A 24,495-nucleotide genomic window follows, 5' to 3' on the forward strand; every position below is an offset into this window, starting at 1 on the left:
GAGGGAACCAAATTAACCCCTTAACGCCCAAATTTATATAGCTGTATATAAAAAAATGTTTTGTGTGTGTTTTTGCCTTTAGGTAGATGGTAAATAATGTTGAGATTATTAATTTCACTTTTGCACAAAAACTAGATAGTAATATTGGGTATTCTGGTAATGACTGTTATAATAATGATGGTATGTTGCAAATTTGCGACAACGGGCATACAGGTCAATTTGGTAAGTTGCATATTTGAGTCGGAGATTGTAGCATATATGCGACGATGGGCGTTAAGGGGTTAAACGTGTGACATTGGTACCAAACTACATTTGTATACAGGAACCAAGACCTGCAGGATGTAAGAAAAATCAGGAACAGAGCCAACAGGTCGAGTCCCAAATGACTCGAACCGTCACAGAAAGCGACAACGTTCCAAAAACAACCGTTCCACGAACACAAAGTCTGATTTATGCTCCTCACAGAGATCAGAAAGAGCTCCTATTACACCGCCTAGTTTGGATGAAATGAGGAAAACAATATTCAACACAGAAAATGAGATTATATCAGTTCAATGAAAGCGAACATGTCCTCGATGTCCTCTGTGGAGGTTACACTTAGAGGGGCATCATTCGTACAAGCACCTGACATCTATGAAGAAAACCACGATGGCTCATACACAGAACACCTGAGAGAAATGACCATAAGGGGGCGGTAAAGCACCCCAAAATAAAATAAACACCAAGTTAAAAGGGCGGGAAAGAGAAATTGAGGAAGGAGAGATGGCAAAGACCATCTGTGGACTACGACGGCCGATCAGTGTCGCCTTTTCCAGCGCTGCATAAGACGAGCAATCTTACTGGCCAACCCAGTTAGCTTTCGGCCAATCCGCATAACTGTAACAACCATCTCTCGTAACGTCACAGTCTAGCTAACTGCGTCAACCAGTCAATTCTGCATCTTATCCAGCAGCGGAAAATGCCACGCCGCTCCCCCGTATCAATGGCCATACTTGCGGCAGAACGCCAATCTCGGTGCAAACCTCACGCCTGCATCTCAGGTGAGCTTCGGGGTACAGTGCATGTTGAGGTCATGCAGGACCGTCCAGCAACACAGACATGTCTGCTGGACAACCACCGGGTGATAAGAAGGGGAGGAGTCGAGAAGGACCGAGCACCACTTGTCCCAATGGCCAAATGAGACGCCGCTGTGTGGCTTGTGGACATTTTTTCTGTGTCGGGTGGAGTCGGGACTTTTCAGTTCTGTATTGTGGCGGACTGGACCGAGATACCATAGTTCTGTTGTGCTGGCCTCCGCGGGCCTGTGGTGGTTCCTCTGTGGACGCTGCTGGTTTCACGTGATCCACGGCGGCACCCCTTAGTGGCCGTCGTGCGTCGTCAACATGTCCTCGGCTCGTCGGTGCAGCTCCAAAGCTGTGACGGTGGACATGTCCTTGGGGAGTTCTGATTTCCTGCGCATCATGGGGCGCTCCCTGCGCTGGTCGTTCTGGATCTGGAAACGCAATGAGAACAACATTAATACACCAAAATTCATGGTCAATCCAAAATCCAGACAAAAAAAAAAAAAAAAAAAAAAAAAAAAAACCACAACCAGTGCTCTGCCTTACGTCCATGTTAAACAAAAACAAATAAAAATGAAATATCAAAAAAAAAAAGACACAAATAAGAAAAACTCACATAACTGCATTAACTAATGCAGTTGATTCATGCGGATAATTAAAAATGCTTCACGTCAAACTGTGTTTCAGATCAGATTTCTTCTTCGCTTCCATGAGTCGGTCTGCTGAAAGTTTTGGTTTTGAACTGTTTGTACGCTAATGTTATGGCCAAATGACATGACAATTTAGAATATTTTGAGAGAATTGTTAGATGTAGCATGCGTTTAGCGTTTAGAATGGATATTGTCACAGAGACATGTCGGTTTTTACGACTGATGGGCCGTGTTAAAACAAAAAAAAAAAACAAAAACCAAACTGCAGATAGATGCAGCCATATGCCGTTGTATGTTAATGGTGACATATGCATTCATGTTAACAATAACACCTATGTCTTCTATGAATTATTAGGTGGCCTTGAACCGGGGACCTTCTGACTGCACACCAACTGCTTCTGGCCACACTTGGACACCAAACAGATAGATTTTCACTCTTTTTTCCTTTATAGTTCACCGTCACAGTATGTGTGCACTCATTCATTCAGAAAGGATGACTGGAATGAAGCTGTGAAAGGAGAAAAAAAATAATGCTAAAATACCCTCGGCCGCATGAGCATAAAAATAGGAGATGGAATGTGACCTTTTGACCTCTTAAAATAGGTCAACATTAGCCATCTTTGAACCTGTCCAAGGTCCGTGTCCCAAGAATGCTCCCTGTGAATTTGAAGACCCTGGCAGTAATAGGACTCGAGTTATGCTGAGCACAGACAGACAAAGTCTTCACAATACACGATGGCCATATTTTGGCATTGGGTAGAAAATAAAATAAAGTGGGCTGTGAAAAGCAATCACAAAGCAGAGTCTACGCTACCTTGCTAAATAATAAATAATAAAGGAAATTCATAAGCCTAATTGGTGCTGGGGATTCTCTGTAGATCATTCGGCACCTCCTGACGGTAAGTAACTAATCCGTTACATACATGTAGCGGATTTTGTCCGTTTTATACATGTAGTGGATTTCGATTGTAACAGACAAAATTCCTGGGTCCACCTGAATCCTTTACATGCGAGTTTTACTGTACATGTCTGGGAAGGTCATAGAAAAGTGTAAAATTTCTATTTTGACATTTTAAAAGAAAATGGCTAAAATAAGGTCAACTTATTATCGTACATTGAAAGAAAACAAACATTTGTCAAATACAATTTTGTCAATCATACTGTTATCAATGGAATATTGATTTAAAGTGAGAAATACAAAACAAAACTGGTTTCTTTAGCAGACAGCTGTATCTAGAGATCTTAAATGTTTAATAGATTATCAGGGAAATTTTTGCAAATATGAAGATTATGCTCATGGGCTTCTGCAGCAATCACCTCCCTTGCATTTGCAGTACTTGCAGCAACGGATCCCAGCTACCCGAAAATACAGGTGTGTTTGAAGTAACACTCGGGACGAAAAGGGGCGTGGTGATTTTTTAAACGGGTGTGGTCATGGTCGGGCTGTTCGTCCTGGATATAGATTTTGGCACATATACCAAATTGTTCATTGGGGTCATGTTAGTTATCCTCTCCTAAATGCTGTGCATACATGTCTAAGCTAGGTCCTAGTCTACTAACTTGACCTTTCACTTTTCCTCCCTGTGCCGTGTTACAGTCTGACCGACTACAAGCACTTAATCCTGATAAAATTAAATACACACAGCTACACTAGCGATTTCTGTTTTTACCTGTGTGGCTTCTTCCTCGACCATTTTCTTTAGCATGTTAACATCATCTAGCAGCGGCCCATCTGTCTCCATGTCCATGGGACTGGCGGAACTTAACGAATCAACATACATCACAAACTGTTCAAAGAAAAGAGGAGGCTAGGTTACGTGGTCGTCCACTGTAAGCTAGCGATAGGGCCAAAAGCGTTTTGCTCACCTGTGGGTTGGACTTTGCCAGATTCTCGATCTTGAGCCAGGCTTCTTCTCTCTCTTTCCATTTGGCTCTCTCTCTGAAACACCAGATAAAACCATGACAAACCTCACAATAAATGAATGTTCAGAAGAAACACACACACACACACACATTTAAAACAAGATGTTCGCATCCATAGAACTGTGGCTTACTTGCTTTTCTCTGCCCTGAACTGCTGCGTGCAGTCGTCAAACAGCTTCTGGTTCATCTCCATGAAGAGTTTCAGAGCATTATAAATCAACCCGTGGATGGTCCTACAAAACGCACACAGATTAACCGTCAACTTAAACAGGCCGTCGCAGAGACACTAAGGTGAGCTCATGTGGTGACTCACTTGTTCCAGTGTGTCTTGGAGTTTCGGTAGAGTGCTGGGAACATGATAGGCAGGATCTTGGCGGCGTTGTCGCTGATCAGGCTCATGATGTACTCGTTGTTCCAGTAGTACAGCGCTCGCTCCGCCACCTAACAACACACCGATATGTAAGAGTGCTGACATTTACATGAAGAGTTCCAATTGGTACGTAATCCAGTCGGAACGGAATCATATTTATTCAGGAATCTACATGTTTTGTTTCCATATGTGTAATAAAAACTTTAAATAAAAATCTTTAATAAAAATCTGCTGCCCCGCGTAATTTCGTTCACCAGCGTACCCACGTGTCGTAAACCTGACAAGAATTAGAGCTTGCCGATATGGCAAAAATGTCATTATTTTTTAATCATACCGACCATATTTAGCAGAATGTATAATTTCATACATTCTGCTACTAACCTATAAAATTATTCATGGACTGGCACCTCCCTACCTAGCTGACCTAATTAAACCTTACGTACCGCCCCGGGCTTTACGTTCTCAGGGTGCAGGACTACTTTGTGTCCCTAAGGTGAATAAGAAGTCTGTGGGTCACAGAGCTTTCTCTTATCGTGCCCCTGTTCTCTGGAATGATCTCCCTGCGTCAATAAAACAGTCAGATTCTGTGGAGATTTTCAAGTCCAGACTTAAGATGCACTTATTTTCCCTTTCATATGGCTAGCATACTGGTACAGTTTTGTTTTACGCTTTTTACTCTTTTAATTCATTTATTAGTAATTGGAGCGGGCTGCGGCCTCAACTTTACCTAAATTCTGGGTCTTTTAGTGAAGTTTAGGGCTAGTGGCCGGCGATCACCTTAGTATTTCTTCTGTTTTTCTTGTTGTTTAATGCTGGCAAATTATACAGTATTTTTTGTCTTTCTGATGCCTGATTCTGTTTTTTTTCTCTGTTTAAGGTGCAGCTCCATCCAGAGATGGGAGTTGTATTTGTGTTGGCGACCCTCCTGTCCTGTGCACCAATAGCATTTCTTGTATATTCTTCCATGAACTGTTCTGTAATTTATGTTTGTAGCATGGCCCAAGCAGAGGGTCACTCCTTTGAGTCTGGTCTGCTTGAGGTTTCTTCCTCAGAGTTTTTCCTTACCACTGTTGCTCTGGGGGTTGGTAAGGTTAGACCTTACCTGTGTGACGCGCTTTGAGGCAACTCTGTTGTGATTTGACGCTATATAAATGAAAATAAATTGAAATTGAAATTAATAATGCTGCAATTTTGAAGAGTATCCACATAATGACTGAAACCCAAAGAAATTAGAGGAAGTTAAAACATTCATTGGATTATATTTCATTAAGCACCTTATATATAATGTTTAGAGCTACACAAATAAATGCTATTAGTAATATATCGACACAGCATTGCATATCCAGTACTTTTATTGTGAAAGGTCAGGATGGGAGTGTATTTCTCCTTGCAAGCTGCTTTATTGCAGAAATGTTTAGCAATCTGTTCACATAGTGAAAGCATTTGGGTCTTTACTTTGTTATCCTCCGTTTGTTTATCTTGTTTGTCAATTTCCTCAGTTTTAAAGGGTGATACATGTTCGCTTTCACAGTTACACATTGATTCCTCTCTCTCTCCCGTTCCCTCTCCAGTGGCTCAAACGCTTGGTCATGCACGCCAAAAGCTGCAGGCATCGCTGTTATTCTCACAATTATGTACACAGCATAATGGGCCGTTCAATCTGTCCATAGAGCACAAATGTCCAAAGCTTACTGTTTTTTTTGTTTTTTACTGTAATACACTTTCCTTTAATTGCCCAACGCGACCTGGAATTATTCCATTTGTGGAGCTCAAACTGCAGCAGGAGAGATGCAGACAAACACACGCTCACTCTGTGCCCTTTAGCCCACCCCCCAACACACATCTACCTCAGAACAAAATCATGTGGATAAGAGTCTGCAATGGGCTGACTGTTCAAGTACTTTACAGAACAACTCTGTTCCATTTTTACACCCCAGCCAATGAAAGTGTCTTAAAAATCTCCTGCGATAACGTTTATTTCTTCCCTCGTCCCTCCACGGGAAAATCTGTAAACACTCTGAGGGCACTTAAACATGAGAATCATCTCTTAGGTCACTGTGTAAACCATGTCCATGAGCAGGAAATTACACCTTTAGAGGGCAACGCAAATATTCTCTAACAGATTACTAGTGGATTACACCACGCTAGCCATCCAGTGAAATTTTAAGCAGGTCCATACTGAGGAGTTTGGAGACGTCTGTCTTCTGATTCTTAATCATTCTGTTTATTCTGACCCATCTAAACATAGCTCCCATCCCGAGACGGGAAACTACATTCTTAACTAAATTTGAGCTAATATGGTTTTTGTGCAAACAATATGACTGCAAGGCTTGATTAATTCAATCCAAAATAACATTTAAAAGGACTCAAGCTGATGCGCAAACATTACAGTCAGACAATGATGAATGTTGCTTTGGCTCCAGGAGTCTGTTTGAAAAATGTCACACTGTAACGTCAATGTTTCATTTGTTCAGCAGCAAGTTGTGCAAACGGGTGAAAACGGCTTCAGTTGTCAGAAAATGCTCATGCACAGGAGTGAATGTCAAACCTGAAAGTGTGGGCTGGACACACACTTGGCCAGTTGTCTGAAGAGGGGCTCCATGACTTTGACAAACTCGGAGGGTTCGATGACGTCCAGGATCTCCTCCAGCTCATTGAGGAACATCACCTCCTTTGGACTGTGAGTCTTTGGCCAATACTTCAACAACGCCATCACAGTCTGCACGCACATGCGCACACATCATAGGAATAAGAATGCTGTGAGCACATACTAACGCAAAAGAAGTCATCTGAACAGTAAAAGACTGGTATGTGGTTATAGACCAATTTTATCAACTAAGCAACTTTTAGATAAATGAACTGGAATTAATCAGGTTTTGTTGTTGTTGTCTTTAATCATTTTGTTTGACAAACAGACAGTATTTTTGAGTTGTCATGTACCAAATAGGAAACCTAAAGAAAAAAATTAAGTTTAATTTTTGAAAATAAAGCTCATAACTTGGTAACTGACCTGTGTAACAAAAACGGAAATTTTTGTAGGAATATTAAGACAATTAAATTCTTATTTTTACAATAACCTACAGATTAAAAAGCAACAACTACACTTCCAAACTCTTGAGGTCTGGGACAAAACATTGTAATAGTGTTGTATTTGACATTACCTTGAGACAATCTATATCTAATCATTAACACGACCACCTCCTCAAATCCGTATAAACTCCAAATACGTAGTTTGGAATTAAACACTCTTGGGCAACAATGTTGAGATTGACTTAACCTTTTTTCCCCCTCAAAACCACATCCCTTTGATGTTGTTTGAGCTTAAAACTTTCTACCAATTTTGGTCAAAATCAAATCAAAACTTTTGTTATTTTATTTTTGACAGACATTACAGAGCTTGAGCAGACAGATTAACTCAAACACTAGATTAGATGTTAAGTATTCAGCACGTACCGGTTCTGTGAGGGTGCTATCCTTCTCTAGAAACTGTACCACACAGTAGGCCAGCTAACAGACAAAGACACAACGTAATGTACTCAGGTCTTACAAATGCAACGTTTTCACAAAGATATGACGGATAAAACGGTCACCTGCGGGTGATAAACACTGAGAGACTTGACTTTGTGTAAAGGGAGCAGAACCTTCAGCAGGAATATCTTGTGCTCTTCTTTTAACGGTAACGCAAACCCATTGATAATGCTGCAAGAAGAGTAAGACACAACCACGAGGGAAATGTGTGTTAAGAGCTGCACAAAAAGCTGAAAGGAAAATTCTAAAGAAAAAAATAGTCTATCTGCAGAAAACTTGAATGTTGGAACCAAAAGATATCTGGATGAGTACAAGAAGCCTGGAGATCTGCAAACAAGTGTGTATTATTACATTATTATTGAAACTAAACTTTTCTATGCAACGATCGTGCGATGTCAAGCCCAACCTCAAACTTGTGCAAGACCTTAACAAGGTATAGTCTACAGAAGTAGCAAGTCTCATCATGATCCATTAAGTCCTTGTAGCTTTATGCATTTCACAGACTTGGGCCACTGGTGGCCACAATTTAAATCAAAACACTCCCAACAACAAACCTGTCTGAGGTCTTCAAGAGGTGACCATGTATGGCAACTTTCACCTTGATACACCAAGTCTTTTTCACGCTATCATGTACACATCAACCATATGGAGCAACAGACGCACACATGGAATGAACCACTTCCAAGACCTGCACTAGTTTTGGTAACAAAGGCTTTAAATAAGAAAATCCATAAACAAAAAAAAAAATTGGCTTCTGACTTGACAAGAAACAACTTCTTTGTCAGATACAATACAAACAGCTGCTTCGTGACACTTACCTGCCTAAAATTTCCAGTAATTCTGCTATTCCATTATGATGTTCAGTCTCATAAATGAACCTGAAAAAACAGCAGTGAAATGATCAATTAGAGGCTGCACCATCAAGCAAAATGAATTCCCTGCTGTCTCTCCTGCAGTCTACCCACTCACCTATAAAATATGTTATTAATCTGTTTCCTAATGTACGCTCGCAGACCCAGGAACTTGCCGTAGATGCGATGCAAAGTGGTCTTTAAAAAGTCTCTTTCCCTGGGGTCTTCACTATCAAACAGTTCTAAGAGCTGTGCAGAAAAAAAAGTGCAACACAAATTAAAAACAGTTTCAACTGACCACTAAAATAAACTAAAATAAAATGTACTCACCTGCATTACAAACCTCTGGTCAATATATTTTTTGGCAATGTTTGGTTGAAAGTCGGGCGACTCTAAAAAACGAAGGAAGAATTCATAGACGAGCTGTAGAAAGAAAAGCAGAGGGTGTTTGGAATCAAAGATAGGGGGTGCTCAGCGTTTTATGGCGAATGCAGCCGCTTGTCGACGTGCACCTGTAAATGTGGCCACGCAGCCTCTAGCGTGGGCTCATCTTCCTCTGGGTCAAACTCGGCACCTGTTGGGTTGGATGACGGCGGCAACGTCCTAAACATGTTCACGGCAAACTGTAGGACAGAAGTCAAAAGGTCAACAACAAAGAAACAGACTCTAAATCTAAGATTAGTAACATTATAGTCAACAAGAACAGAATAATAACAGATGGAGGCAAAATTGAATTACTTGATTTTTTTTTTTCTTTTTACTTAATGGTTTCAGACCACTCAGTTTTTATTTTTTTGTGGCTCGGTAAGTCATGGGAAACTCACATGAACATCACTTTGAACTCTGGGAGGCGTATCTCATAAACCAAACACATATTACCAATAAAATCTCTGGTAAGCAATTAAATTAGATAATTATTTTTCATCTGTTTCTTTTTTTTTTTTTTTTTCCTTCTCAAGTGCCAACTGAGCGCTGTTGCCCTGAAGATTATTGCTCCATATATGATCACTGAGCCCAAATCATCTGACGTGCCTACTGCTCCAGTTCTGGGTCTGTTGATCCACTCCTGCTGTATCTGTGTTTATTCTAACACCAAAGGTTCAGGCCTGGATGTGGCAAGTTGCCATTGCCAAGCCAAATTAAAACATCTTTGATCTTAAAGCCCCTCACTCATGCCACGCAGTAAACTGCAGACTATCAAGGTGCAAATTTACCCCTCATCCTCCTTGTCGTGGTTCTATTTGAGCAGCGCAGCGGAAAATGCAACAGAGCTGCCAAATCAGCATGAAAATATACTCTTCTTCCTGGCAGACCTTTTCGCCTGCCCCCTTAAAGGCAAGGACTCTTTGATGTCTCCCTGGCAGCTTTCATCATCAAAGAGTGGCGACGTTTTCTCATGTTAAGGGTTACCGTACATGCGATTTTCCCACACCAGCCCTTTTTTTTTTTATCCGAGGCATGTTTGATGCCACGCTGTTCGAGCTTTAGCACAGTGTTTGTCAAACATCAGGATAAGAAGACAGTGGTTATTCCATTAGTCCCTTTCTTCAAGGCCAAGTATGTGGTATCTACTAAGCACGTAAACACCAGTTTCAATTTATTTTCCTGGTCTTTTCTCTTTGGGAGAAATGGTCGGTGGGAGTGCGTTTCCGAGCTCCTGCATCACTGTCACATTCACACTGACTTTATACTAGAGCCCGACTGATATGGATTTTTTGAGGCCGATGCCGATAACGATATTTGGATGAAAAAAAATGCAGATAAGCAATAAATCGGCTGATTTGACGATAGTCGATAAATCAGCCGATATTTATTTATTTTAAATTAATAAAATGTTCTTTTTTGGACCCTTAACAAAAAAGGTATGAGCTAAAAGCTGAAGCTTTGTCCTCATATTGGTTAACTTTATAACAGAGATGAATTTTGCATGCAATCAAATGCAATGAAATTAGCAAATACATATCCTTAAAAAGAGTTGTGAAATACATCTGATCTTGTACCTCTTGTTGCTGCAACTTAGATATAGGTTCAGGATAAGGATATAGATCCTTATAAACTTACTTGTATGCTTTTGTCAGCCGATCAGTGCAGTGTGACGCCGAACTACGGGGGCCGGTGATGAACACATTTAAGCGGGTGTAAGCAGCTCTCAGTTGAATGGAGTCAGAGCTCCATCTACTGGACAAACGGTGCAAGGACATTTTACATTGCCGACAAACATTATTTCAGTAACTGTTCTGTTTATGAGAAATTATCGGTGTTCTATCGGCAAAATTTCGGCTGATGGCAAGTACTATGAAAAGGGCTTATATCGGCTGATAATTTCGTCCGGCCAATATATCGGTCGGGCTCTACTTTATACCCAATCTGTATATCATTAGACTAGGAGATGGAAGCAGAGAAAGTCCCCAGTCGGAGTCAAACTGGGATCTTCGTATCCACTGTTCACTGTTCTGCCCCACCAGGCTTCTTCCTTTTTTCTTGTAACCGTATGCTGATCAATTTGGCACAAGTCTGATGCTGGATGCCCGTCATTAGATGTGCAAGGAGAATGTGGCACAGGTGGTCTTAAACCAGGAACCTTCTTGTTTTGGAAACCAGCGCACTAACAGCAATCAAAAGTGGGGCCTAATTAATCAAATGTGCAAATAAATTCAATCTTGTTCACACACACACAGTAGCATTTCCAGCGCTATACATATCAAAATTTAGCTTCATATAAATGTTTTAGCACCCCACACTATAGATGAGGTCATATTCTGCTGCAAAGCGCGTACTGTGTGTGCTGCACTTGATATCTATGATACGCCAGTATTGTATCATCGCGTAGAGCAGGGCCTGTTTCGCTCTTCTTCACCTAACGTTTGAAATCACTTGTAAATTCAACCACAACTGCTCCGAATTTTCCATAATCCACCCAACATCCAATGAACAAAAACTGAGAGGTCTATAAAAGCTAAACTTGTGGACAAAAATTCAATATTAAACATAAAGACAGGTTTTCAAACACTCTGCCCTCTGATGGCCACAATTAGAATCAAAATGCACCATCTAAGTGAAAAAAAAAAGACTTCTTAAAAGAAATGTGACCAAATTTTGTCTAAATAGAAAATCTTGTCATTTTTACATAAGAAATTTATATTTGTATTATATTATATACATAAGTTTTTCCAGCTAAAATCAAGCTGTATTTGACCAGTAACAAGGAAAAGCAATGCACAAGCTTATTTTCCTTATTTTAAGACAAAGTCTAATTTTAAAATAAGAATTCTGTCTAGTTTTAAGGCACATGTTGATTACTTACTGCGGAGACATTTTGCTAGTTTTGAGAATTCTAACCAAGTAAATTTTTCTTACCCCACTGGCAGATTTTTATTTTTGCTCAATAAAAGACCATTTGGCTAAATTTGGGATTATTTGTCTTATTTTGAGAGGGACAGGTTTTGCAGTGTACAAATTCAACAAGTAATCACAACTGTCATATTAACCGCTGCATAAGTGTTTTGTAGAGCAAATATACTTACAAAACACGAACAGCCCTGAAATATTGAGACACGCTGTGTAAATGCTGTGCACCCCCCACCCATTACCCCAAAAAGTGATGTTCATTCAATCAAATTAAATAGAATTCCAAATTTCAAAACCTGCCTATTGCTCAGCCTGTCACAATAATTACTATACCAACTTCATAGACAAAATAGGGGCCTGACCTCGATATTGCCTGCAGTGTATATCAGCAGATAAAAACGCACACCTGCATCAAGAGTACAACATCAAACTTCCCAGAGATCTTTGCAAAGTGACATTATGCACCAAGTTCCAGCTTGATACACAAAGTATTTTTCAAGATATCATGCACATGTCGACCACATGAACACATACTCGAGTAATTCCTAGACCGGCTCTGCCTGTGGCAATAAGGATTCATTAAAAAAAAAAAAAAAAAAAAGCACAGCATGATACTAATGCTATCAGATATGTGTTCAGCTGTGGAATGCTGCAAATGCTGCACTTTCTTGGCAAATCAGGAAGCTGTTGAGTCTTTAGTATGGTTTAATATTTTACAGTTTTGGGACACCAGGCAGACTCTCAGAAGCCTTTTGTCATCGTGTACTGCACGGGCTGTTTTATTTTTATCTCACAACTGAAAAATGGACACACACGCATATGTGGTAGGAACGAAACAAGTAGCACACATCATCTGAGTCTCCACAAGTAACCGATTGACACACAAGTTATTGCGCAGTACACAAGGACTTCTAGTCATCTCCTTAGGTCACAGGCTAGCATCCAAGTCTTAAAACCATCTAGAAAGACAGCAGGCCCCAGGATCCTCAAGACTCTGACCTATGCGCTCCTGCAGAAGTATCACAAACCCAGACACTCTTGACTCCTAACCTCAATTTTTATATCAAGTTTCAATTGATTAATAGGTTCTGAGCAATTCTGCAAACGCTCCAGCACTTGTTGCCATGTGAACGTGTGTTGAAGCCCACTGCATTTATACTGACCATGTGAACCACCTCTGGGTAGATTGGCTCGGTGATGACGTTCCTGTTGTGAGTGATGTACTCCACCATCTCGCTCAGCGCGGCCCGTTTCACTTCCTTCCATTTTAGGTCACTGAGCGGGTCCGAGACAAAATCAAAGAGGACGCAGCACTGCCGGAGCTTCTGGATAAACAGCTTCTCCTGCTCTGCGGGGGGAACATCTGCGAGACCGAGGGAGAAGATGGGAGTTAATGATTCTGACAATGACGTGGGTGAAAGGTGGTTCTTTTCTTACAGCAAAGTGGAACCACTTCTGCGACAAGACAGAGAAAACTGTTCCACACAATAACAGCAGTGAATACAGAATATCCTCCTCTCACAGTGAGAAAAACAAGCAATAACTGATCAAGAATGTTACCTAAAGCAAGTCATACAGAAACCCACGCAGTGATAAATCAAAAAGCTCCAACATACATTTCATGTAGCTACAGGTTTTTTGCACAGCTGCAGCGTACAGCTGTGGAGTTTATGTGGTAGCATGCAGCCGCTTAAATCCTCACAAAGCACGAATTTGACCTTATAAAGCCCGTGTCACTGCCAGATCACTGATGAAGAAAGGTCTGTCGCTGCCTCCGGCAACAACCGTGACAGTGTGTCACACTGCCTGCAGCAAATCTGTCAACACAATGCTCTGCATACATTTACCGCTCCACAAGACCTGCCTGGAAAAAAAACTACGAGGTCTGTCAATAAAGTAACGGTCCTTTTTTATTTTTTCAAAAACAATATGGATTTCATTCATATGTTTTAACGTCAGACATGCTTGAACCCTCGTGCGCATGCGTGAGTTTTTCCACGCCTGTCGGTGACGTCATTCGCCTGTGAGCACGCCTTGGGAAGGAGTGGTCCCGCCCCCTCGTCGGATTTTCATTGTCTGGAAATGGCGGAATGAAAAGGACTTTTTTTCCATCAGAATTTTTTCAGAAGCTGTTAGAGACTGGCACCTGGAAACCATTCGAAACATTTATCTGGCTTTCGGTGAAAATTTTACAGGCTTCACAGAGAATAAGGTCTGTTAGTACAGCTTTAAGGACCCCTTTAAGGACGCTCGGTGCGCCATGCTCCGAGCTGCAACGACGCAGCACAAGCCACCGGACCATTTCTAAAGGGATGGTTCTGTGGATAGGAGACCGTTGTGTGCTCTTTCTCTGGTTATCACAAGAGCTGGACATTAGCCATTTTCCAGCAGATTTCACTTTTAACAAGAGATTTTGTCATGGAAAGCCGCACGGAGGCTTCGCGCGTCATGACCAATTCGCTTTGGAAGCGAGACAAAGGAACACATCCGTTTTGGCGTGTCAGAGGACAAGTTTGGACATGTCCAGCTCTCCACAATTTCTCTGACACTTACTGGACTGGTAAGCATTGAAAGCCGAGATAGACATGTCCAAACGTGTCCTCTTATTATCCCATGACCTTATTCTCTGTGAAGCCCGTACAATTTTCACCGAAAGCCAGATAAATGTTTCGAATGGTTTCCAGGTGCCAGTCTAACAGCTTCTGAAAAAATTCTGATGGAAAAAAAGTCCTTTTCATTCCGCCATTTCCAGACAATGAAAATCCGACGAGGGGGCGAGACCACTCCTTCCCAAGGCGTGCTCACAGGCGAATGACGTCACCGACAGGCGTGGAAAAACTCACGCATGCGCACGAGGGTTCAAGCATGTCTGACGTAAAAACATGAATGAAATCCATATAGTTTTTGAAAAAAATAAAAAGGACCTTTACTTTATTGACAGACCTCGTATACCTACAAATCATCCAACACATCGATTCAATGCATGAAAACAATCAGTATAAAATACAATTGATAAAAACCAGCAATTTCTACATAAAGTAGAACATTTACACAATATTACACTGGAAAAAAAATTGATATCTAAGTAAAAATGACTACATTTTTGTCTAAATAGAAAATCTTGTCAAGCATTTTTTTAAGAAATTTTGGGAAAATGTATCTTTTTCTTAAGTTTTTTTCCACCTAAAATCAAGCTGTATTTAACCAGTAACAAGGAAAAGCAATGGACTTCAAATAATCCAAGCAAAGGAACAAGATTATTTTCCTTATTTTAAGACAGAGGCTAATCATAAAATAAGAATTGTCTAGTTTTAAGGCACATTTTGATTATTCAGTGCCTAGACATGTTACTAGTTTTGAAAATTCTAACCAAGTAAATTTTTCTTACACCACTGGCAGATTTTTTTTTTCTTTTCATCTAAGACAGAGTCTCTTCACCCAAAGCAATCAAATGGATTAACTGCTTCATCAGATGATAAAGGTAAAACCTCTTAAATCATTCTAAAGTCAGTTTTAAGCAGAAACAAGGCGATACTCTAAAGCTTTGAAATGACTGAAGCGCAGCAGCTAGCAGCTTGTGTAACCTCAGCGCTCTGATCACATCCTGTCTTTTATGATGAAATAATGCTGAATTTATGTGGAAATGATAGTTGTACAAAAGCTTCAGATATCTTTCGCTGAGATAGATGATGACTGGAGCGCAGTTTGAAGCAGAAACTAAGTGATAATCCGTGAACCGCGGCTAATGACATGCGCAGTGAAGGCAGGGCGGACCGATTTTTAGGGGGGACCGTTCAGTCAGCGACACCGGTAGTTGTATTCAAACAAATATAACCTACACCACGTGCAAACATTTTATTTGATAATGCTGTTGCCGACCACTTCATTAGGTACACCTTGCTAGTACCAAGTTGGACCCACTTTTGCCTTCAGAACTGCCTTAATTCTTTGCGGCATAGATTCAGCAAGGTGTTGGAAACATTCCTCAGAGATGTTGGTCCATATGGTCATGACAGCATCATGCAGTCGCCCAGTCTCCTCTCACCTGACCTCAACGAGGCATTTTCGTCCACACAACTGCTGCTCACTGGATATCTTCTCTTTTTCAGCTCATTTTCTGTAAACCCTAGAGATGGTTGTGAGTGAAAATCACAGTAGATCAGCAGTTTCTGAAATACTGAGAGCAGCCCGCCTGGCACGAACAACCATTCCACGTTCAACCTCATATCCACTTTCTTCCCTATTCTGATGCTCGGTTTGAACTTCAGCAAGCCTAGATCTTCTCATCTTCACTACATCTAGATGCCTAAATGTACTGAGTTGCTGCCATGTGACTGGCTATTTATCTATTTGTGTTAACAAGCAATTGAACAGGTGTACCTAATAAAGTGGCTGCGAGCGTAGCTAGCTTAAGAGTAAAGTCATCAATGAAGTCACTTCCTCAGCTCTGCTGACCTGGTATATGGAACAGTCCACAGATATAAGAATGCCTGTTGGAAGAATATCATGATGGATGTACTTATGAAGCAAAGGAAAGGCCCCAAGTCCGACCAGGATGGTGCTTATCCCTGGATACTAGAGCCCGACCGATATATCGGCGGGCCGATATTATCGGCCGATATAAGCCCTTTTCAAGGTACACACTATCGGCCGAAATTTTGCCGATAGAACGCCGATAATTTCTCATAAACAGAACAGTTACTGAAATAATGTTTGTGTCTGCAATGTAAAATGTCCTTGCACCCTTTGTCCAGTAGATGGAGCTCTGACTCCATTCAACTGAGAGCTGCTTACACCCCTGCTTAAATGTGTTCATCACCGGCCCCAGTAGTTCGCTGTCACACTGCACTGATTGGCTGACAAAAGCATACAAGTAAGTTTATAAGGATGTTGTTTGTAATAACTTTGCGATTACATTCACCCCACATTTTTCCCGTTTCAGTTCAACTCAGTTTGATTGCTCAGTTTATGTTGTAAGATCAGATGTATTTCACAACTTTAAGGATATGTATTTGCTAATTTCACAAAGGTTTAATTCTTGATTGCATTTTTTGAACTTGAAAATTCTTCTGTTATAAAGTTAATCAATATGAGGACAAAGCTTCAGCTTTTAGCTCATACCTTTTTTGTTAAGAGTCCAAAAAAGAACATTTTATTCATTAAAAAAAAAATATATATATCAGCTGATATATCAGCAAATCAGCCGATTTATTGATTATCTGCATTTTTTTCATCCAAATATTGTTATCGGCCTCAAAAAAAATCCATATCGGTCGGGCTCTACTGGATACCGGACCGTGAAGTGGATGAGACTTTAGGACTCCCACTGAACAAACCTGGAGTTGAACCCCTGTCTACAGGTTGGCGGTCCAATTCCTACACTACAGATCCACCTGCTCGATAAGTAGGCCAGTGTTCAATTATATATCAGCCTATGGTTTATGAATAAGTGTTGACTTTCCTTTAAACGGCCTCGTGTGGACATCACCATGGACACCGACACAGAGACAGATGCAGGCAGCCTGCTGTTGTATTGTTACACTGGAATCATATGCTGCTGATGTGTCACTTCATCAGCTGCGGCCAACAAATCTGTGTTAGTCCGACCTCGTAAAAGCTGGATGATAGCAGTTTAAGAGCAGAGAGAACACACTGCAGATTCTAAATAAAAATTAATGAATGGCTTTTGGACAGCACCGCATTCACAGTTCATTCGGTGGAGGTGGCAAAATGCAAAGAGTACAAAAAATCCATTTAGAGTCATTATACTTGCAAAAATAAAAGGGGAAAATAATTAACAGTCAGGCTGCTGCTGATGATTAGTCTCATGAAAGAAATATGTCATTTGCATTCTCTAAAAACGGCAAGAAATCTTGAAAAAATGTACAATACAATTTCTCACAGCATGCCGTTGTTTTATCTGACCAACAGCCACATTTGTAACAATATAAATCCTCAGATGAACAGATAGCGACGCCTTGGTTAGGTGTACAACAAGATGAAAGTGAGTGACAGGATGTCAAACCAGAATAATCAAAACTATTTAAGAACTGACACGGAACTGGGCCAATGCACAAAACTAAAGTGCGCAACACACAACCCCAGCTACACCGGTCGTGCCAGAAAGCACAGATAAACAACAACACCGTGATATAGTCACAAATGACAACTCAAGTTTCTTTCATAGTGGACTTCAGTGTCTCGCACTACACAAAAAACTGCAAAACCAGATGATGTGCTCGGTCGTCCTCGTGCAACTTAAGAAATTATTTTAGCAAGCAAATAAAAATAAAATAAAATTCAAAGGTGAGACATCAGTGCTGCAGCTTCTACATACATTAAGGGCTTTAAACAAAACACTGAATATGCTGAGTGGTACAAGTGAAGGACTTTATGACTTTATAATTAAATAATGGAAGAATGGAAGAATGATGGAAATGATCTGTGGATCATCAGCAAGTAGTTTTAGCCAGCACACCTAGACAGAAATGGTCAGTAACTGGCAGGTGGGGAGGAGGAGGTCCACCTGTGCGGACATATCATTCCGCCGAGGCCTAACCAGCTCTTGTTACACAACGGCACTAAGGTTTCTGAACAGCCCTGGAATATTAAGAGACACGCTGTGCAACTGCAGGCTTCACTGGCGGACTTCGCCGCATGACTGGGCAACTAACCTTTACTTATCTAAAGGCTAAAGCGCACGCACAGGAAACCAGCAACACACACACATCGCTCCTAACGGCAAATCAGCTAGCACGGTGTTTACTAGTCCACATGAATCAGTAGTTGGGTCAAAAGAAAAGACAAAGAAAAAAAAAAAAAAAGCTATTTAAAACAAATTTGCCCTAAATGTGGCTGTAATTATGCCAATTTATAAAACATGCATGTGAAACAACATACAAGTGAAATGCTTGTTATCATTTGCGAGTTTTGCTTTACGGGTTCACTTAGCTTCAAGCTAGAATGGAAATAAAGCATTTCCACTTGCAATTTTCTGTATATTAACACCATATGGACATGTAAACAGCAACAGCGAGCTCTGACCTCACTTCCTATGACATCACAAGTCTGGATGGGGGGGATGGGAGGTTCAAACCTAGCAACCCCTTCTCACTGTAACCTCCCTCTCCCTTCCTGAAGCTATGAAATGCTCTGGCAGGAGCCTTCATCATGCAAACAAAAATCTCCTGCTTCCTCTTCCAAAAATACTCGTGCCTCCAGCAATAAAGAGGACAAACACCCACTATCTTCCAGCAACTTCTTGGGGATGAGAAAAGAAAAAAAAAAAAAAATCAAAACCCTCAACATTTTTTCCTGCAAAATTCAGCTGAGCAGCTGCTGCTAAATGGCAACAGTATTTTATGCCCAACCTCCCCTTTGATACATACAGCAGAAGAAGACACAAAATTCTTACCCTCACCTCTAAAATGCATGAGGGCCATAGGCTGGAAAGGCCCGTTGGAACTTGGTGCATCCAGAACCATCTCACTGGTAGCTCCGGCACATGCCAACATCAGGGAGCTGAGGTAGGAGACGGGGGAGGAGAGGGCAGCCTGGGCTAAGGCGAGGAGCCAGCCTCCATTTTAACATGAACACTCGGAGCAGAAAATGAAGCTCCCCTGCTGCTGGAGGGAACCAGCTAGTTAGTGATGTCATTCCAGACAGCGGCCGCCCGGTTGGCTGGCTGCAATCACATGAGCTCGCACTCAGAATAAATAAACACGAAGGCAGGGATTGGCTGGTGGGACGACGGGGGGAGGGGCGGGACTTTTACTGTGATTGGAGCAACGACGGGCTACGTCTGTCAACAGTTTAAAGCGCACCGCATAACTAGAGAAGAGAGTTAGAAAACACACATTCTCACTCCTCATGGGGTGACAACAGCTGAGAAAACCCCAACAACACACCTGATGGGACACATAAGAAATCGCAACACCACAGGCTGTAGCTCATACAGGCAGCGACGCAACAATGCACCAACAAAAGCAGCTCAGCGGAGGAGTGCATGAGACAATACACAGTCAACTGTGCATGCATGTGCATGAGCGAGTGCTTGCGTGACAGATGGCTCTCCGAGACACAGCCTGAGCACAGGCGCATGCGGCAGAGAAACAGGAAGTCGCTATACAAGAAACACAGGATGTGCATATGTGGCGTGCCGCGTTCCGACAGAATCTGGAGCGGTAAACAATGCAGTCATAGAGCAAAAGAGGCGACAGAAAATCGGTATGCCTGTGTTGTGCAGGGTTACATGGGGAAAAAAAACAAAGGGAGGAGTGTAACAGAAACTAGAGGGACACTCAGAGCGCACACCTCTGCCAAGGCCACGAACACCCCAGCTGGATTTAGATATGTGCAAAATGTTACAAAAACTGAACAGCACCAAATAGATCACTTCCTGTCACTGTATTTTATTAAGACCTGCTGCAGAATTTGCACGGTAAAGGCTGACAACCTCAATGCACTTTAACAATAACAACCTTCTCAGTGCTAGTGAACAAAAATAATTTCTATTACATGAACACATACACCAAGCTAACATACTCATCAAGGCTGATTTACCCCAAAAACTACACAACAGTTTGGAACAATAAATCTAAAAGGACTTGTTTCAAAGTTATACTCCACAGCACTGGTGTCGAAACTTTTGGGTTGAGGCCAAACGACAGAAGCAAGTCTATTAACGCAAATGAGCCAGTATGTCAAAACGTTTATAGTCTCCGTTTACTGAAATTCTTGTTGCTGTTTTTTTTTGTTGTTTTTTTTTTAAACAGAGTAAGAGAGTCATGTTATTTATTATTTTTGTTTTATATTTATTTTGGATATTACCATACATTTACACATTCCAATTCCAGCATGTGAAGTTTCTTATAATTATAATAATACTTTATCGTTACTTGCATTATCAGTGACAAAAAAAAGACAAAAAAGTCACTGATTTCAATTATTTCTGGGAAATAATTGTACAATTGGACTAATATTGTCCAACAAAAATACTTATAATACTTACAATCACATCTTAGAATCTATGTTTTTCTTAAATACAATTCCAACAATCATTCCCTTAGTTCAGACCATCAATTGCAGTATTACCTTGTGTATTGATCTGTAACAGGCAAATAATTGCTAACATACAAAGAAAAAGCATCTCTGAAACTTCATTCAGACCTGAACTACCACAATGTGCCTGAAAATTGCATTCACAGCTTTCATATTGTGTTTTGTCCAACCATTGTAACACTGAAAATCTTGATGTTAGAAAAACAGTATGTTGATGAATAATTTCAACAGTTATATTATCAAAGTTGTCCCAAAATAGTTTAATTTAAGTAAAGTAAATTACTAATCTCTGCGTGTTATCCTGTGACAGAACAGAGATTCTGTCTTGCAATATCAACAACTTAGTTGATAAATCAGTTTTATTTATATAGCGCCAAATCACAACAAACAGTTGCCCCAAGGCGCTTTATATTGTAAGGCAAGGCCATACAATAATTACGGAAAAACCCCAACAGTCAAAACGACCCCCTGTGAGCAAGCACTTGGCAACAGTGGGAAAGTGAATACATTCCAAAATGTAAACTTTCCCCTCACATATCACAGTGCAAGAAATTGAGGAAAAACACTGACTGTCACTTTACTGATATGAGCCACAATAAATAATGATGTTATCTATGGCTATCAAAACCTAGCTAATGTTTTATGCAACAACTCTGACAGATGTTTTAAAATTGCGCATATTTTAAAAGTAATTTACAGTACTAGCGGTCTTAATTTCTGGACACAGAGTAATTACTAACAAGCTAAGACATTTAATTATCATCCACTGTAATTCCCACATTGCTGCAAATGCATGGCTTAATAATATATCAGGTAGCCCATAAGACTTGCACTTAATACTCTCACCAGCAGATGGAGACAAACCCTATGGGACAGATATGTCAAAGCTAGAGAGTAGCAAATAGAGATAGAAAACAAATGTTCTGTGCTTTTTGACACTTACAGAGCAACCACATTCAAACATTCACAAACCTAAACAACTTCTGTGTGTACTTCTGCCAAAACACCACAGACAAGCAGCAGCTCACCAACCATGCCAGAACGTCCACAGCAATCAAACTGTTGCAGGATTTAGAAGACTTAAATTCTACATGCCAACAACACTCTGGTTTTGGTGGTAATTATGTGGGACAGCGTGCCCCGAGTCACGGTTCTCTCTGGACGTGCTTCGGCCTTGTGACTCTGAAGGAAAAGGCTCCTGGACATGTGTGATGAACAGGAACGGAATGAAAACAGGCCAAGCGGGGAACCTGTTTGGACAGGACCAACTGATAACATAGACCGTGCCACTGTGGGAGAGCATTTGCACAAAGCTATCGCAGCTCTCGGCTTGTGGGAAGCCTGACGTTTTCGTGAGATATCAAGTTATGCTTATTGGTTTCTTGACAGATGGCGAACCTAATGGCAACGCCGAGACAGACTGAATACAGAACATGCTGAAAGTTGAATAAAGTCCACCCGATAAGACTGTTTTGTCCGATTACTCAGTAATTACCCACACAAAGAATTGTTTGGCTACTTTATGCAATTGCCATTTTTGTTTCTCAAGATCTTTTCTGCATGTTTTATGTTGGGTCAACATGCAACAAGGTTAAGCAGTTTTCTTGCTCAAGGACACTAATGGTATGATTACAATTAAAAAAATAAAAATCTCACCACTCTGGATCAGTTTTGTCCATTTTTCGTATGATTTGGCAAGTTCCCAAACATATCAGGGTGAAACAATCCTTGTTTACAACTTTGTATTGCACCGATAAGCAGCCTTTTATTACATTGTACAGTCAATGACTCACTTCCACTATCAGTTATAATGTTGGCACCTTTAAAAAATCTTAACAGCTACAGATTTGTTAATTTTCATTAAGTACAAGTTCCCCAAAGCCCAAGAATAAATCTGAGGCAGGATCATGGTGCACATTAATGCATATATATTCAGAGGAGTAATCCTGGCAGCAGTTTCTGCCCCACATACTCCCTGTTCCATCTGGTAATATTCCACTATTAGTATTATTCATTACAACAAATGTCGTCATGTGTCTGTCAGGATGTGCCAGATTTCTGTGCAAGTGGTGAGGGAAGCTGCAGCACAGATGCCACACATTGCTTATCACAGACAACATTCTGAAATACAAGGGCTGTGGAATTAAAGCTTTATCTCTGGATTACCACTAAATATAGACCCTTGTGTTAAATCCAGTGCAAAGTCCATGTACATCCTCCTTTTGTTTCCACGTACTACATAATGACGTGCTCGGCTTAGTATTAAAATGAGAGCGACTCCAGCAGGAGACGTTCATAGACATTTCAGTGCTCAGGGAGCATTCAAATGCACTGCTCTGAAAAGGATTGTGCACTCATGCGCTTTTGCACGTTTTGTTTCATGACATCAAATTTAAGAAAAACAAGAATTCAGATTTGTGGTATTAAAATCTATAAATGCATGCCCTTTGAACTCTAAAAACAAATCTCTACAATATGACATGAATTAAACAGAATAATAATGCAAAAACAAACACTTGCAGAATTAGTAAAAACAATCATCGCTTTTACAGACTTTATTTAACAAGTCGGGGAATGGATATGCAACCATTTCGAAGTAACTAAATATAAAGTGGACTTCATTTATATCAATCTTTAAGAAACGCGAACAGTATGGCAAATCTGTCTGGAGTAGGCGTGTCACAACGCATCCATTTGTATTGAACCGTACGGTATGTGCGTGATGGTTTGGTGTGCAGTACTGCATGCAGAATACACAGCACAATGATGCACACGTGTATTTGTTTCCATAAATCATCGACATTTCATCTAATTTCCACAGACTGTGTTCCACCAATTTGATGATTTGTGCAGGAAGGCGGGGTCTTTCTCCCCTTCAATACAGGAGGAGGCGTGGCCACACGCTCCAGCGTGCTGTGTCTAAATGAAACGGAGGAAACAGCCTGTTGAAGCCAGTGATGGGATTATTTAACTCAGAAACTTTGGAAGCATTAATGGAATTAATTGCTCATTTTCTTCAGAAACCTGAACCTAAAAGTGAGAGTACTGATATGTATTCGAGTCACTGTCCCCGTATGAGGTCAGTCTGCTTTTACGTTTAGACAGAAAACGCCACCAACTTATGACAAAAGTTGATGTTTTCACAGATAATGTTTGCCGAATAGCCATAATGTGTACAATGATTTCAAATCTGCACAGAGTGAGGATGTATGAGATGCCATCATTTGTGCAAAAATAAAAACTAAAATTTACTAAATTTTGAAGGCAGTCTGGTTCCACACACCGTGTGACATAAAAACAAAGAAAAAACAAACAAGAGTGCTCTGAGTGCACAATATCCCCCTCTGGCAAATGCTGCTTTGGTACAAGTACCTGCATTTCAAGATACTTGACAGTTGATTTCAAAATGCAGACACCAACTCATGAAACTGGCAGGTGACTAGGTTTATTAATCAAAGGCCATAATATGTCAATCTGGTACAATATTAAAATATGCATATTACCAACCTATAACAAGGACTTGTACCAAGTTTGATCAAATGAGAAAGGAGTTGATTTCAGAATGCAGACCCCCCACTCATGAAACTGGCAGGTGTCTAGAATTATTAATCAAGGAGCATAACTCTGATAAAACGGACCCAACTCAAATGATGTGATAATATATGTATTATCAACCTTTATAATTACTTGTGCCAAATTTCACA

At 40.7% G+C, this 24,495-nt stretch overlaps 1 protein-coding gene across 4 annotated transcripts in view; it reads right to left on the minus strand.

Annotated features, from left to right (window-relative positions):
• Positions 1-807: 807 nt before the first annotated feature.
• Positions 808-24,495, minus strand: part of ppp2r5cb (protein phosphatase 2, regulatory subunit B', gamma b) — a 28,491-nt gene continuing 4,803 nt past the window's right edge. The window contains exons 1-14 of one of the 4 annotated variants that reach the window (XM_034161739.1): positions 19,152-19,394; positions 12,895-13,094; positions 8,896-9,006; positions 8,714-8,806; positions 8,502-8,632; positions 8,351-8,410; positions 7,595-7,703; positions 7,458-7,511; positions 6,553-6,723; positions 3,948-4,075; positions 3,766-3,867; positions 3,578-3,650; positions 3,382-3,498; positions 1,358-1,492 (exon numbers count right to left, since the gene is read on the minus strand). In XM_034161739.1, coding sequence (XP_034017630.1) covers positions 1,358-1,492; positions 3,382-3,498; positions 3,578-3,650; positions 3,766-3,867; positions 3,948-4,075; positions 6,553-6,723; positions 7,458-7,511; positions 7,595-7,703; positions 8,351-8,410; positions 8,502-8,632; positions 8,714-8,806; positions 8,896-9,006; positions 12,895-13,094; positions 19,152-19,245 — 1,578 coding nt within the window. In that variant the 5' untranslated portion in view covers positions 19,246-19,394. Of the gene's footprint in view, positions 1,493-3,381; positions 3,499-3,577; positions 3,651-3,765; positions 3,868-3,947; positions 4,076-6,552; positions 6,724-7,457; positions 7,512-7,594; positions 7,704-8,350; positions 8,411-8,501; positions 8,633-8,713; positions 8,807-8,895; positions 9,007-12,894; positions 13,095-19,151; positions 19,395-24,495 lie in introns of those variants that run through there. The other 3 variants (XM_034161737.1, XM_034161740.1, XM_034161738.1) reach the window with 3 other exon arrangements.

This window comes from Thalassophryne amazonica, chromosome 21 (genome assembly GCF_902500255.1).
Source record: "Thalassophryne amazonica chromosome 21, fThaAma1.1, whole genome shotgun sequence".
Lineage (NCBI taxonomy): Eukaryota > Metazoa > Chordata > Actinopteri > Batrachoidiformes > Batrachoididae > Thalassophryne > Thalassophryne amazonica.